The 14,002-nt window shown below is 45.2% G+C and overlaps 1 protein-coding gene across 3 annotated transcripts; it reads left to right on the plus strand.

The window, feature by feature from the left end:
• Window positions 1-1,307: 1,307 nt before the first annotated feature.
• On the plus strand, window positions 1,308-13,578 carry SHOX2 (short stature homeobox 2). Of its 3 annotated transcripts, NM_001205527.1 has the most exon segments (6): window positions 3,325-3,655; window positions 4,284-4,364; window positions 6,534-6,742; window positions 9,126-9,183; window positions 9,498-9,586; window positions 11,345-12,098. In NM_001205527.1, coding segments are annotated over 6 exon segments (1,062 nt in total). In that variant the 3' UTR covers window positions 11,639-12,098.
• The last annotated feature ends 424 nt before the right edge of the window (window positions 13,579-14,002 follow it).

Below are 14,002 nucleotides of genomic sequence, written 5' to 3' on the forward strand. Positions count from 1 at the left end.
CCCAAGCTACAGTTTTGCACAGACATTTGAGATGGAGAAAATCATCTCCACAACTCTATTTTTCATAAATGACTGTACCTTAACTAACCTGTCTTGAGGGACCATTTTAAAGCTTAACTATAACATTCCATGTTTATTTTAAATAATTCAAGAGCTAGGGTGGAGGGTAAAGAAATGAACCTTTGGGGCCCTGAATTTTATTGGCAGCTGTATATCTGTCTGCAGGTGGTCACTGAACTTTACTCTCAATTGTTTGTTTGTTTTTACCAAAACTGCATTTTGAACTGTCTTGAGAAAATATTTGCTATTTAAAAACCAACATCGTTATAACTTGGTGAGCATTTATTAGTATATCATTTCAAGACCTTGGTTGGTTGTTTTTGGTTTTTTTAACTAAATTTCCCTTAGGGGCAGTAGGAATCCATAGTTAAGACACTGCAGATCTTTCATACATAGCTCCATCTTACATGAACACCACTACTGGTAAATATACTAAGAGCAACATGCCAGAAAAATCTATGGGAAAATCTATTTGGTGTGAATTATTCAACTATTATATCCAAGTCTTCCCTGATTAACTTTAAAGTGTTCATCTTTCCCTCAAGCTCAGTAGGTGGAATTTGAGTTGTGGACTTGAAAGTCACATGCTTGAAAGGGCAAAAAAGTAGTTGGTGAGCCTCCTGGTCCCTTACCAGACTTTTAATCATGTGGTTTTGAATACACATTTAACATCTCAGTTTGAGAACTATTTGAGCACCACATCCATTTAGCTGACCCCATGACTTGTCATTCTGCTAAATAACCTTAAAAGTGGATTTTATTAAAGGATTAAAATTTTATGGTTAGTCCCCTCTAATAATATCAGAAGTGGTCACAAATAGTAACCCAAGACTAACTGCAAAATCATATTTCTAAACTCATATAACTTTAGAAAGTGAGAGTATTTGAATCTCTTTTGTAGTGTAATAAAAGAAAGCACTCCTGTAATTTATTGATACCTAAAAGCTACTGCTACTGGAAACTTAAAGTTCTTAATTATTTCTCCTAAAAGTAGCAATAAATGAAATATTTTAAGAAGAAGAAAAAAAAAAACCTTTGGAATTCAAGAGAAAAAGGCAAAGTAATAATTCTAAAAAGTAAGATTTCCATCTTCCTTAAGTTCACCAACTGTGAATATTTTAATCTGAAAAGTGTAAAAGTAGTGAAAAATAGTGACGAAGTTATATATATTCTAGAAATAGTAGCATATTAAGGTATAATTGTGTTCTCTTTTTAGGAATGCTTCAGGTTGCTTTGACAGAACTTCTCAAATTATCTGTTAACTTTGTTTTGATGCCTTAACCAATGGTTGGAAGATATAAGAACCAAAGTTCTATAATTGCTTTTATTTTTACTAAGACTATAAGATCCAAGAAAACGGACAAGTTACCTTTAACATCAGAAAGACTGTATTTAATATTCAGACTATTCAAAAATGTTCCCGAAGCCACACTGGAAAAGGTGTGTTTACACACGCAGGTAAATATAACTTTCAATATGTAAGTATTCTTTTTTTCACATGTAAATAGTCTTATGTGAGGGGTGTATATACACGGCCACACTTCTCACAGCACGCATATATGACGCAAGAATATAGATGTATCCATCCATATAACAGCTTCCATGAGCACAGTCCGGGGATATCATTTTAAATCGTAGCGTTAAATGGAGAGGAGGGGTACTTTTCTCCCAGCAAGCATTTTTTAAAATAGTCCACGATAAATGAAATTAGGTGGGGCACAAACTTAACATCAATTTTTTTTCAAAATCAAAGAGGAATAATCATGATCTTTTCAAAATTAGTAAATTAATTAGAATGCTTCTGGGATTCTAAAGAAGAGTTTCTTTAGTTCATTGTGGGAGGAGTCCCAGTGCAAAGAGTAAGGGAGAAGGGTGAGGGTCCTGAGACCTCATAGAGGGAACGAAGTCAAACTGTCCTTGATCAAGCGCTAAAGAAACACTTTAAAATGGAATCTGTCAGGGAACAGCTGCTCGGAAAATGTGTTAAACCAACCAGCCAGTTCGAGCGAGGTTTGTCGGTAGAGCCGGCATGGTCTCCAGGACCCGAATAATGGGGTGACTCACAAACTCCCTGGGGCGGGGAGCTTGGTGAAGATCCAGGCTCAGCTCTGGCCGCGGACCGGGAAGCCCCTAAAAAGGAGCTGCGCGGGCCTGAGAAATCGTAAAAGACCCTGACTCGGCAGGGTTGTGAAGCCAGGATGCCAGGCTACAAGGTTTCGGGTCGGCGTTGGGAAGAGTAGGCATATACGACTGGGGTCAGGGTCAGGATAAGAAAATGGGGTCCCGGGGTCCTGAGGCAGGGCAGGGCTGCCGGACAGCAATGCGGAGCCAAGCAGTTGCGCTGCACCCTGACGCCTGGCGAGGACGCAGGGTCGTATGCCAGGTCAGGATACCCTACTGACTCCTGGAGCAGCGCACTTGTCAGTTTCCTCTTGGCCACGCCCCGGCGGAATAAGTCCAGCTCCCCAGTGTTTAAGTAAGTCGTGACACCAACGCAAAAATCCACGCCTAATTAAATTAATTAGGGATTGTCAATCCTGAATTAATGGCCAAGAGCGCAGGCGGCCGAGGTATCCGAAAAGCCGGACGGCCTGGGACTGCCTCTTCTTCCCACACCCTCCGGTCCCACTTCTCTGTCCTCATACTCCAGCTCCAGCCATCCTGGACTCCAGCCTTAATCAATCTCAATCTCTTTCTTTCTTTCTCTCTCTCTCTCTCCCTCTTCTCCCTCTCTCCCTATCACCCCCACCACCTCCCAACCCCCACTCCCCCACCCCCAGGTAGTGGCGCGGGAGCTTCCCGGGAAGGGGCTCCCTCCGAGTTGCGAGGGGAGGTAATTTACTCAGAACAAGGGGCCGCCTTTGCGAAGTATAAATAGTGAGACTTCAAGCGCTGCGTCGCTATCAGATCTGAACTCTCCGCAGGAAGAATTGTCAAAGATCTTAACACTGAACAAGCGCGCTCAGGCAGGGAAGCATCGGTTCCCATTTCCCTCCGGCGGCCCCCGCCCCTTCCCTCTTCCTCTTCTTCCTCCTCCACCTCCTCCTCTTCTTACTTCTTTTTCTCCTTCTACTTCTCCTCTTTCTTCTTTCTTCTCTTCTTTTTCTTCTTCTTCCCCCCTCCCCCTTCCCCTCCCCCACCCCCTGCCCCATTGATGTGTTATTATTGGGGGGGCTGGAGCAGTAAAAAAAGAAGAAGGAAAAAAAAGAGCGGGGCTGCTCGGCTGGGAGAGGTTGAGCGCGGGGCTGACGGGCATCTCTGGCGATGGAAGAACTTACGGCGTTCGTCTCGAAGTCTTTTGACCAGAAAGTGAAGGAGAAGAAGGAGGCTATAACGTACCGGGAGGTGCTGGAGAGCGGGCCGCTGCGCGGGGCCAAGGAGCCGAGCGGCTGCTCGGAGCCGGGCCGCGACGACCGCAGCAGCCCGGCAGTCCGGGCGGCCGGCGGAGGAGGCGGAGGAGGCGGAGGCGCAGGAGGTGGAGGCGGAGGAGGAGCAGGCGGAGGAGCTGGAGGAGGAGGGCGCTCTCCCGTCCGGGAGCTGGACATGGGCGCCGCCGAGAGAAGCAGGGAGCCGGGCAGCCCGCGGCTCACCGAGGGTAACGGCCCGACCCCCGGCCGCGGTTCCCCTTCCCGCCTTCCCGACTCCTCTCGGGCGGGAGAGGATCCCCAGGCCCGACGGGGGAGGAATAGGGGGGCGGACGCGGAGAGGGCCCTTGGACCCCAGCTTTGGAAGCCAGAGTGAGGACGGAGGGGTGGGAGTCCGGTGGTGTGCACGGTCGTGGGTGGGGTCCGAGTGTGTGTGTGTGTGGAGGAGGGGGAGCGTGTGGGGTTTGCGCGCGCCCTTCTCGGATGCTCCCGCTACTCTCATTCCACCCAAATGCATTTTCACCAACCGGAGAATGGGCCCCGCCGGACGGCCGGCAGGCGGGTGGGGAAGTTCTGGGGACCAGGCTGCCGAAGTGGATGCTGGCCGTCACTGGGCCGGGCGGCGGGATTACAGTTAGCGTGTAGCGCCGAGTTTGCTGGAGTCCCTTTCCTAGGCCCGAGGGAAGAAAAAAAGAGGGAGAACGGGGAAAGAGATACGGAGACGGAGGTTGATTGGGATTTCACCCTGGAGTCGTCCCGGGTTTCGCAGCTACCTCTAAGAACCACTCCAACTCCGTGAAGACTGTGGATCCCTTAATCTTAGGGACCAAAACTTCCCATTTTCTTAGAGCTATGAAGGTAGAATGAGGCCAAGGCAGGCTGAGGTTCAGGCTGTGCGCTGTTTTCTTTCGGGAGATGCATTAGGCTCCTTTTTTGTTTGTTTGTTTTCCGATATTTATTGCGCGGCATCATCCAGTATTCTGGTTTTGTGGTGGGATAATCCTTTGGTGCCAGCAAAGTGTTTGGAAAAGGCTTTTTCTAGATGGTGGAGCATCCTGTACCAATTCAAAGGAGTTCAACAATAAAATTAATTTGGCACTTGGTGCCTGCAGTAACTGGTGAGCTGCCATATTTTTCCAATTAAGAAAATATGTGACATGCGTAGAATCACATATTTAAGCAAGCAATTAAGTTGTTTATAACAAAGTCTGTTCTTGTTTAGGCCAATAAGTGGAAATTTGGGGGCGAAATAGAGATTATATTAAGTCTATTAATCAACTGGAAATGTGGACATCTTTCTCTTTGAAGCCCCCAAAGTTTGAGGGGCTTCCACTGTGAGCAGGAAATAAAGCCGTCTCACCGCTTTGGCAGAATCTGAAGGGTGTGTTTTCATATTTAAATTTCATTACAATATAAATGGAAATATTTTCCTATTAACTTGACTTGAGTTTGTGCTATAATATAATCTATTGCTTCCTGGAGGAAGGACACATGTCCGCAAAACGAACTCTTGAGAAATAGATACGCGGGAAACGCTTAACTAGAATGCCAACCCGGGCTGAGTTCTAGTGGTCTTCTCCCAGACGGGGTACCAAGTAAACATGGAAAGTGGTGGCATAACTGTCAGTGCAACCTCCCTGGCCTGAGTCCCAAGCTCTGGGCCCTGGGTACACCAGCAGGCCAGACCGCGAATTTAGAGTCAACCCGGGGCAAATGAAGTTTTGGGATTGTTGGTTTCCAAACTCAGGGCAAATATTAATTTCTCTGCAGCCTGGCTCTTATAGAAATGATTTTTAACACTTATGCTGATCAGGATTCTGGGCTAGGGAGAACTGCAAACAGCCTCGATTATTCTAAACTCAGCTTTGGCACCTTAAAAACCCAAGTCTTCGACTCAGGCCCAAAGGATGATGGTTCCAGAGGACCGGTTACGTTGATACCAGCTCCCCTGATCAGTGCCCCTTGGCCTATATATATATAGCCGCATCCTTCTGGTGTCCCTGTATGCTCACACTTCCGAAGCTCCTGTTTTTAAAAGGAGGAGAAGGAAGGCCAGGAAAGTGACAATGGATGTATGCGAACCTAGAGCAGAAAAATGCATATTTTATTAAACATCCGAGCTTCTGGATGCATGAAAAGCCTTTGCGCAACCAATAGAAACCGCGGATCGCGAATGTTCCGCTTGAACCTGTTGATCTCTGTGGGTTTAAGCGGTTAGGGTCGAGTCCGCCTTTCCAATGGGGAGGGAGAAGGAGTGAACAGAGGCAGCGGTCTGTTTCGCCGGCCTCCCGAAGCTGGTTTTCTGCCTCTCTCCTTCTGTTCGGGTGTGGGCAGCGAGCCCTCCAGGCCGCCAACATGGCGTGGGCGCCTCTGCTCTGGCGACTGGGATTCGGCAGCGGGGACAAGGACTGCCTGGCTGTCCAGGGGCCGTCCGCGGTATTTGGCTCGAGCCCTGGGTCTGTACATAGCGCCCAGGGAAGTAGCTCCCAGCGCAGTGCAGCACAGGGGTCTTGTCCTCCAGCTGTGACCCAGCAGCCCAATTGTTCCCAAATTAGACCAGCAAGTTTGAGAGAAGACGGGAGAGCCGGCGGCAGCCAGCGCTGGCTGAGAAGGGGTCCGCACTCCGGGAATGGCCGGTGTCAGAGCCCAGTCCGTGGCCTCGCCGCCCTCTTCTGCCGGGATCGCGTTCTGTGACCCACGGGGTGCGGCGCTTTTGATTTCTGTGCGTGTGTGGGAGAGAGTGAACGCAAGAGAGAGGGTGAGTGGAATTGGTTTGTGTTTGCGGGGGAGGGCAGGGGACTGTGGGGGTGAACAGTGAGAAGGTGAACTGGGGCCGCAGTTGTGAAAGGGATTGGGTAGGTGAATGCCCACCTTGCCCGCGGGCAGCCACCCCAGTTGATCTTTTCCCATCTCCGGGATCCTCATCCTCTCAGCGGGGTGAGGGCCTGGACAGGAACTCCGGGAGGGGGCAGAAACCGCCATCCTTCTGGAGACAAATCTGCTCATGGTATTTGCTGTGTTGTTTTTTGTCTGTCTGTGTGTGTGTGTGTGTTGCTGTGTGTGCACGGGGACATATGCGTATGACCCTGTTCGTGGTACCCCCTCCAGTGTCCCCGGAGCTGAAGGATCGCAAAGAGGATGCAAAGGGGATGGAGGACGAAGGCCAGACCAAAATCAAGCAGAGGCGAAGTCGGACCAATTTCACCCTGGAACAACTCAACGAGCTGGAAAGGCTTTTTGATGAGACTCACTACCCGGACGCCTTTATGCGTGAAGAACTGAGCCAACGGCTGGGGCTGTCCGAGGCCCGAGTGCAGGTATCCGGCTGTGAGGAGGTCGCGGGGAGCGGAGGAGGGGGAATGACTAGGGTTGGTCGCTTGAGGTACACACGATGAGTGTGCGGGTTCAAGTGTCTGGAGTGAGGTGAGAAGGGAAGAAAAGTCTTTGCTAGAGGTCTTATTTTCCAAAGTAGATCTTAGTCCTAAAGCCTTCCCGGGCTCCCCTTCACCCCATACCAACATATGTTCCCAGGAGAAGAAAGCTTTGCTGGGCTTGCTCCCAGGGTTTCTATAAACCACACCCCCCTGTCCTCACAATGCCTTTAATGTGGTTTAATCCTAATGGGCCTACTTTTATAAGCCTTAAAAAAAAATCCCACAGAAAGCGTTTTATCTTCTGGATGCTTTAAAAGTTACAACGAACATTTTGTTCACCCGAGTTGGGTTTCCTTGAGGGTCTGCTCTGGGATCTAGGTTTGCCAGGCGGATATGCCAATTAGGTTTATAGATGTACAGACTATAAAGAAAATTAGCAACTGTTAAGTGCAGAATTTTACAGTCTGCCCTTAGCAGTCGATCTCAAACTGTGTGTGAAATAGCGGAGAAAATAAACGCATTTGGTCACTCTTTCTTTGTTCTCTCACTTAACCAGGGAAGCAAATCTGAATCAGAAACTTGATTTTAAAACAACCAACATATCTTAATATTGACATTTCCAAAGTCTGATCCCAGCAAGTGCCACACTCAGTGAAGTTAGTATTGAAGCAGATTTTCTTTACTGGTTGTGGGGGTGACTTTAATAGCAAAAGTAGGCTTTGGGAGCACTTAAGGGAAAAAAATTATATACATACATGCATACATATCCTTTTAGTTTTATGGAAAACGAATTTAAATGTTTCAGGTTTTATTTCCACTCAAATAATAAAATAGGAGAAAATGATGGTCATTATTTGTTTGAACACATGGAGCAGTTTTAGGCCTGAACATCTGCAGCTGTTACAAAGTATCACTGTAACAGATACTCCCTAGGTCTCTGGGCACAGAGACCACCATCTGCAGCGAACTATGCAATTCTTATGGGGCTTCCCCGCATCTTGTAATAGGATCAGGACAAAAACAGAGCAGTCCCCTTAAAGGGGAAAAGTAATAATAGGCTGCCTTGGTCATCACAGCATCAACAGCAGAGCCTTCCTTTTTAAGCCTGTCCTACTTTGCTCTGTGTACTGAGATCTCTAGGGGCTTAGAAACCCCTTAAAGACATGATGATAATTATTACAGTTGTGAGCATTAGTATATCAGTTCCAACTCTTCTAGGGGAAAAAAGAGGCAAGAAGCCTCAGGCCATGTGAGGTACACAAAGAATGCCACCCTGGCATGAAATCTACCCTCTATTACACTAAATGGCAGGAGAATTTTTGAAGATTTACATTGACTGTGACACTTGCTTTCAAAAACAAGGAAAAAGCTCTGAAGCAGTATTTTACTTTCATGTTTTTAAACATTAACTTGTGAATCAGTCAATATGCTGTATTATTGGAACATAATGCTGTGTTATTGGAGTATAAAAGCAAGCTTTGTTTGAATTTCTTAAAATCTGCCATACTGCTTCCAAAAGTTGGCAAGTTTACCTAAGAAGGTAGTATCTGGGAGAAGATATTATCCAGAATTACATGATTCATACCCCAGTCCCATTGCACAGAATGCTCTTTTTTCTTATAATAAATGAACTTTATTGCTGGTATTTATTTTTCTCATATTTTTATTTAAATTTTGATCTACGTACTGGATACTTCTGGATTATAACTGCACTCAGCAACTTTTTCTATAGAAGCAAATTAGATTATCATGATAATGGCATAATTATTCTGCTACCAGGTTACACTGTGCTGCTCGGAGGAAGAAAAAAATTCTAAACTTCTTTGTAGTGAGGCTTTTATAACACTAATTACCTCTTCCCCCACTCTTATCTCCCCACCCCCAAGGAAAAAAAAAAAAACAGAGTCACTATTTGCTTTGGTGTTTGGTTTTTCTTGAAGATGAAGCTAATTAATATTACAGGCTCTTAATGAGCACATTTTTCTCACGTCTTACTGGGCAAACATCTAAACCCATTATCACTTTAGTATCAGGTATCAGGGCGAGTTTTAGGCCTGGGGGACTCTAATTGTGAAAACATGAAAACAGAACTTGAGTAATTTATCAAGAAACAATATATCTTGCAAAAGTATAGGAAATTATTTTTGTCATTGATTTATGTTTTCAACTTTGGAAATTAAGATTGTTGTATATAATTCAAAGATTGCTTGCTGTATCTTCCATTCCTTGCCCAAAACACTACTCTTTCTTCATCATACTCCTGTAAATTTAAAAAAAATTTTTTGAGTCATATAACCTAGATTTTATTTTTTTCCTCCAATTTTAGGTTTGGTTTCAAAATCGAAGAGCTAAATGTAGAAAGCAAGAAAATCAACTTCATAAAGGTATGCTTCTCAGACAAAGAACATTTGATACTCTAAATAAAAAGAGTATTAGGGAATACTGTTATTATGAAGACAAAAAAAAAACCTTCTCAAAGATAACTGTGGTCCTTATTTAAAAATCTACCCTGAAGGCAGTTAATGAGAGTCCTAAAATTTGGGAGTAAATTACATTGATTTTAATTCTGGCAACAGTTTAGGAAGATACCAGTCCAGTTCCAAAGGAAATAGTTCTATTTGGTACCATTTGAAACCTCGGGAAAAAGTGCTGAATGTGTTAACCTCACTTTATTTTGTTTTGTTCCCCATTTTCACAGGCGTCCTCATAGGAGCTGCCAGCCAATTTGAAGCTTGTAGAGTAGCACCCTATGTCAATGTAGGTGCTTTAAGGATGCCATTTCAGCAGGCAAGTACAGCCCAGTTTTAACCTGTTTTTAACTGTAAAAAGACCTGGATATTTGCTTGAACTGTTGAACATCCCTTCTCTGAGCTCTAATATGGGTGTACAGTTAAAGAATCAATTTTCAGATGATATAGTGGACACACTCCCATTTAAAAACCTATACAGTAATGGCACCCCACTCCAGTACTCCTGCCTGGAAAAGCCCATGGATGGAGGAGCCTGGTAGGCCGCAGTCCATGGGGTCGCTGAGGGGCGGACAGGACTGAGTGACTTCACTTTCACTTTTCACTTAAATGCATTGGAGCAGGAAATGGCAACCCACTCCAGTGTTCTTGCCTGGAGAATCCAAGGGACAGGGGAGCCTGTTGGGCTGCCATCTGTGGGGTCACACAGAGTCGGACATGACTGAAGTGACTTAGCAGCAGCAGTGTCAGAGGCCTATATGCTTAGTCCTTTCTGTCCTCACGGGAAACCAACAATGCCTGAGGGCAGCAACTGGTCCTTTAAAAATGCACTAAAGATTGCACTTGGGGAAAGGAAGGGAAAAGCCTTTTGCTTAAAATTTTGTCAGATCCAGTACAAAGGTTAGTCCTAAGGTATTTCTGAGGCAACTCTGTAAATATTTTTTGAGGTATTTTCTACCTCTTAGTCACATTAAATATCTCTGACCAAAGAAAATAAATAAAATACTAGCCATTAAGACTTGATTTTTTTTTTTTTTAAGCTGCAAACCTTCATCTCTAGTAGAGAGGAAAACATTGGTCTTCCCAGGAACACCTTGCCAATGCAAACCCTTTCTTGGCCGTAAAGAAACCTTTAAGACTACATTTTAAAAGTAGGATATCCCAGGGCTCTGAACTCCCCCATTCTCCAAGCCTAAGGGTGCAACCCATTCCCAACCAGTATCAGACATTCTCCACCCTTGGCCAGGGCCCTTGCTAGATAGGACTATGAAGTCATGAATTAACTCTCAGTTGCCAGTCCCTGGTCAGAAGAGTGTGACCTGAGTCACACCTGAATGTGCCCCATATATTGAGCATTAGTGTTAGGGAGGTCTTAGCTCTCTTGGCACCACTGGATTCTAGTATCTTGATGCTAGGCATCTGAAGCAGGAGAGAATGGCTGGAGAGAGAGGGGGATCATAAGAGAAGACCCTTACTACTCAGAAGGTGATCTCTGAGTCTGCAGCATCAGTACCATCTGGGAGATTGTTAGAAAGCAAGATTCTCTGACCCTGACGTAGACCTTCTGAATCAGAATCTACAGTTTAACAAGATCCCAATGTAATTTTAATAGTAGTAAAGTTCAGGAGTACTAACAAGTGTGCCAGTTGTGATGAAGATGCAATAACTTCTCTAAGTGACATTTTAAAAGTTTTGTAGTTTGCTTATTGGTACTTTACTAGTGGGTTAAGAGGTGTATGGCAGCACCAAGAGAAGAGGGTAAGGACACTCACCCATCATCTGTCCAATATACATTGTTATTTTGAGGGGAGTGAGGTATTAGCACAATAGCACTGTTGCCCTCTGACCAGCCCAGCTCCTAAGGGGGCTGCCACAATCACTGCAGATGGGAGTCACTGGGACTCAGGGGGATAAGCCACTCTGAGTGAGCTGCAGAATACTCAGGGGCACTGGAGTATCCCAGATTCAGTAACAAACTGAGGTCAGCTAAACGTCCCTTTCCCGTCCCCTGCCCCAGCCTTCCCCAAGCTAAGCTGGACGCCGTTAATGCTCTGTTTCTATTCTGTTGTCACCCTAGGATAGTCATTGCAACGTGACGCCCTTGTCCTTTCAGGTTCAGGCGCAGCTGCAGCTGGACAGCGCCGTGGCGCACGCGCACCACCACCTGCACCCGCACCTGGCCGCGCACGCGCCCTACATGATGTTCCCGGCGCCGCCCTTCGGACTGCCGCTCGCCACGCTGGCCGCAGACTCAGCATCTGCCGCCTCCGTCGTGGCTGCAGCTGCTGCCGCCAAGACTACCAGCAAGAACTCCAGCATCGCGGATCTCAGACTGAAAGCCAAAAAGCACGCGGCCGCCCTGGGTCTGTGACTTCAACGCCAGCGCCAGGGTCGCGCGTGCAGCACGGCGCGCAGCCTGCATGCCCTCCGAGCCCCGCTGCTTCTCTGTTACCTGCCCCGGACCTTGGAATCCGAGCCTCTTTCTGCCCCACCGATGGCCCCTTGCCCCCTTCTGCATCCCGGACTCGGAGGGCAGCACCCGGGATCCCAAGAAGGGCACCAGCTTCGTGGCTCCTGACCATTCACCTGTCTAGGGGCCTAGAATTTGGCTTTGTAGGGATGGGTTTGGGAAGTCTGAAGAGTGCTGGGACAGTGAAGTGTGGCTCACGGTAAAACTGCAACGATGGACTTTTGCGTAGAAATAAAAATCTTGTTAGTAAAAAATGAGGGGGAAACTGTAGAAAAGACAAACCAGAGAGAAAAAGAGAAAGGGAACTTATTGCTATTCAGCAGAAGCTGAAATCGGAGAACCAAGGAATAAAAAAAAAAAATTTTAAGTATTTTGTACATTAAAAAATATGGAAAAATAACCGGGACAAATCTCGAGATAATTGGGCGGGAGTCACCAACTTAAAGTGTATTTTTTGTTGTTGTTGTTGTTGTTTTTTAATGGGCTAAGAAAGCAAAACTGAAGGAAGAGGTATACTTATTTAAAGAATTAAGATGAAAAAAAGTACGCAGCTGGGAAGTTCACAGGTTTTGAAACTGACCTTTTTCTGCGAAGTTCACTTTAATACAAGAAATTTGATAAGAGAGGCGGGCCTCCTTTTACGTTGAATCAGATGCTTTGAGTTAAAAACCACCACGTATGGAAGAGCAAGAAGAGGGAAGACAGTATAAAAACAAGGAGATAAAAAAGTGATATTAATACAAAAATGATAACCACAATGATTTCTCTGAGAAATTGTTATGGCAGAACTGTCCAGACTGCTGACAGTAAAGTCCCGGTTTGCATGTTACTTGTATTCCATTGACGGTGTCTCCCCACCTCTCCCGCTTTACTCACTAGCACTTAACTGCATTTTCATTTTCGGTATGAAAAACAATACCCAAAGCATCTGAAAATTGATATATATTTCTAGCTATATATTTTTAGTCCCATCTTTAATCTTGGGGGGACAAAGAAAAAAGTTTGAAGGGCAAAAAAGTTACACTCTGATTGTCCCAAGACGACAGAGGCAAGTAGAAAATGTGGGGAAAAGAAAAGAGAAATATTAAAGTACAGCGCCTCACGTGGTGCCTGATACACAGTGGGCGGTCAGTGTTAGTCCCCCTCTCCCCTTATTCTTGTATTCCCTCTTGCAGATTTCCTTAAGTCCTATTTGAGGACCGTGCTTTATTTCCCCCTCTCAGTCCCATCACACTCACTTTAAACAACACCCAGCTAGATACCGGCACTAAGTTTGTGTAAAATATGTTGATACACACGAGCAAAGTTTATTTTGGCTATAATGTGTGAACTAATGGTTGACTTTCAACATTTGCATTTTATCTCACAAAGGTGTATATTCAAATAATTTTTTTGTTTGTCTCAATTCATGTAGCTATTTAAACTGGGGTACCCTGGACTGAGCAATCTGTATCCCAATTCTTTAAAAAGTCTCCTTAGTTTTTTTTTTTTTTTTTTTTTAATCCCTTCTAATTTACAAGAAAGAGGAAAAGCTCTTTTAGCTGAACTTTGGTATGCAGTTGAGCTTTGTAACTATTTGTTCTCCATGAAAACAAAATTATTTATATTTGCCATATTTTTTCTAGTGTATTAAGTTATTTTAAACAAAAGAAGATGCTGTTATTTCATGACGTGTTGTCGGTACAAAATGTTTTGGTCTCACCTCTGTTAAACCTTTTAAATAAGTGCCAAGTTATTAATTGAAGACACTTTGCGATCAATTGAATGAAAATAGTATTGTTTCATTTGATGGGGTTCGCGTCATCTTTACTCCTGTTGCTATTAAACTATCCAGGATAGTCTTTCCTTCTTCCTTTTTGATGAGTATGTTATCTCTCTTGACTATACCAGCTTGGAAAAGAGCTTGCCTCTGCTCCTACGTGGCAATCAAGGGGCGGTGAGAATGATGACTCTCGTGGCTGTCTGTAGCGCTGAGCGAAAATCCCCCTCTCCTGCCCCATTTCATCCACCCAATGAAGAAAACGGATTGATTTTACACTAAATCAATAAAGGAACAGATACTATGTAAAATAACAGAATAGAATAATCTCCTTCCCTAAAACGGACTCTTGTTCTTCATTTTGCTGCACTTTCACCCTTCAAGTTCATTTAGGGAACATTTTGGGAAGGAAGGAAAGCGTGGTCACGCGGTGCGAAATCCACCTGGGTTAATTGTTACAAAACACTCAGTCCCAGGTCGCCGACCCTCCCCCGGAGTCGGTGGCG

This window comes from Bos taurus, chromosome 1, assembly GCF_002263795.3.
Source record: "Bos taurus isolate L1 Dominette 01449 registration number 42190680 breed Hereford chromosome 1, ARS-UCD2.0, whole genome shotgun sequence".
Classification (NCBI taxonomy): Eukaryota; Metazoa; Chordata; class Mammalia; order Artiodactyla; family Bovidae; genus Bos; species Bos taurus.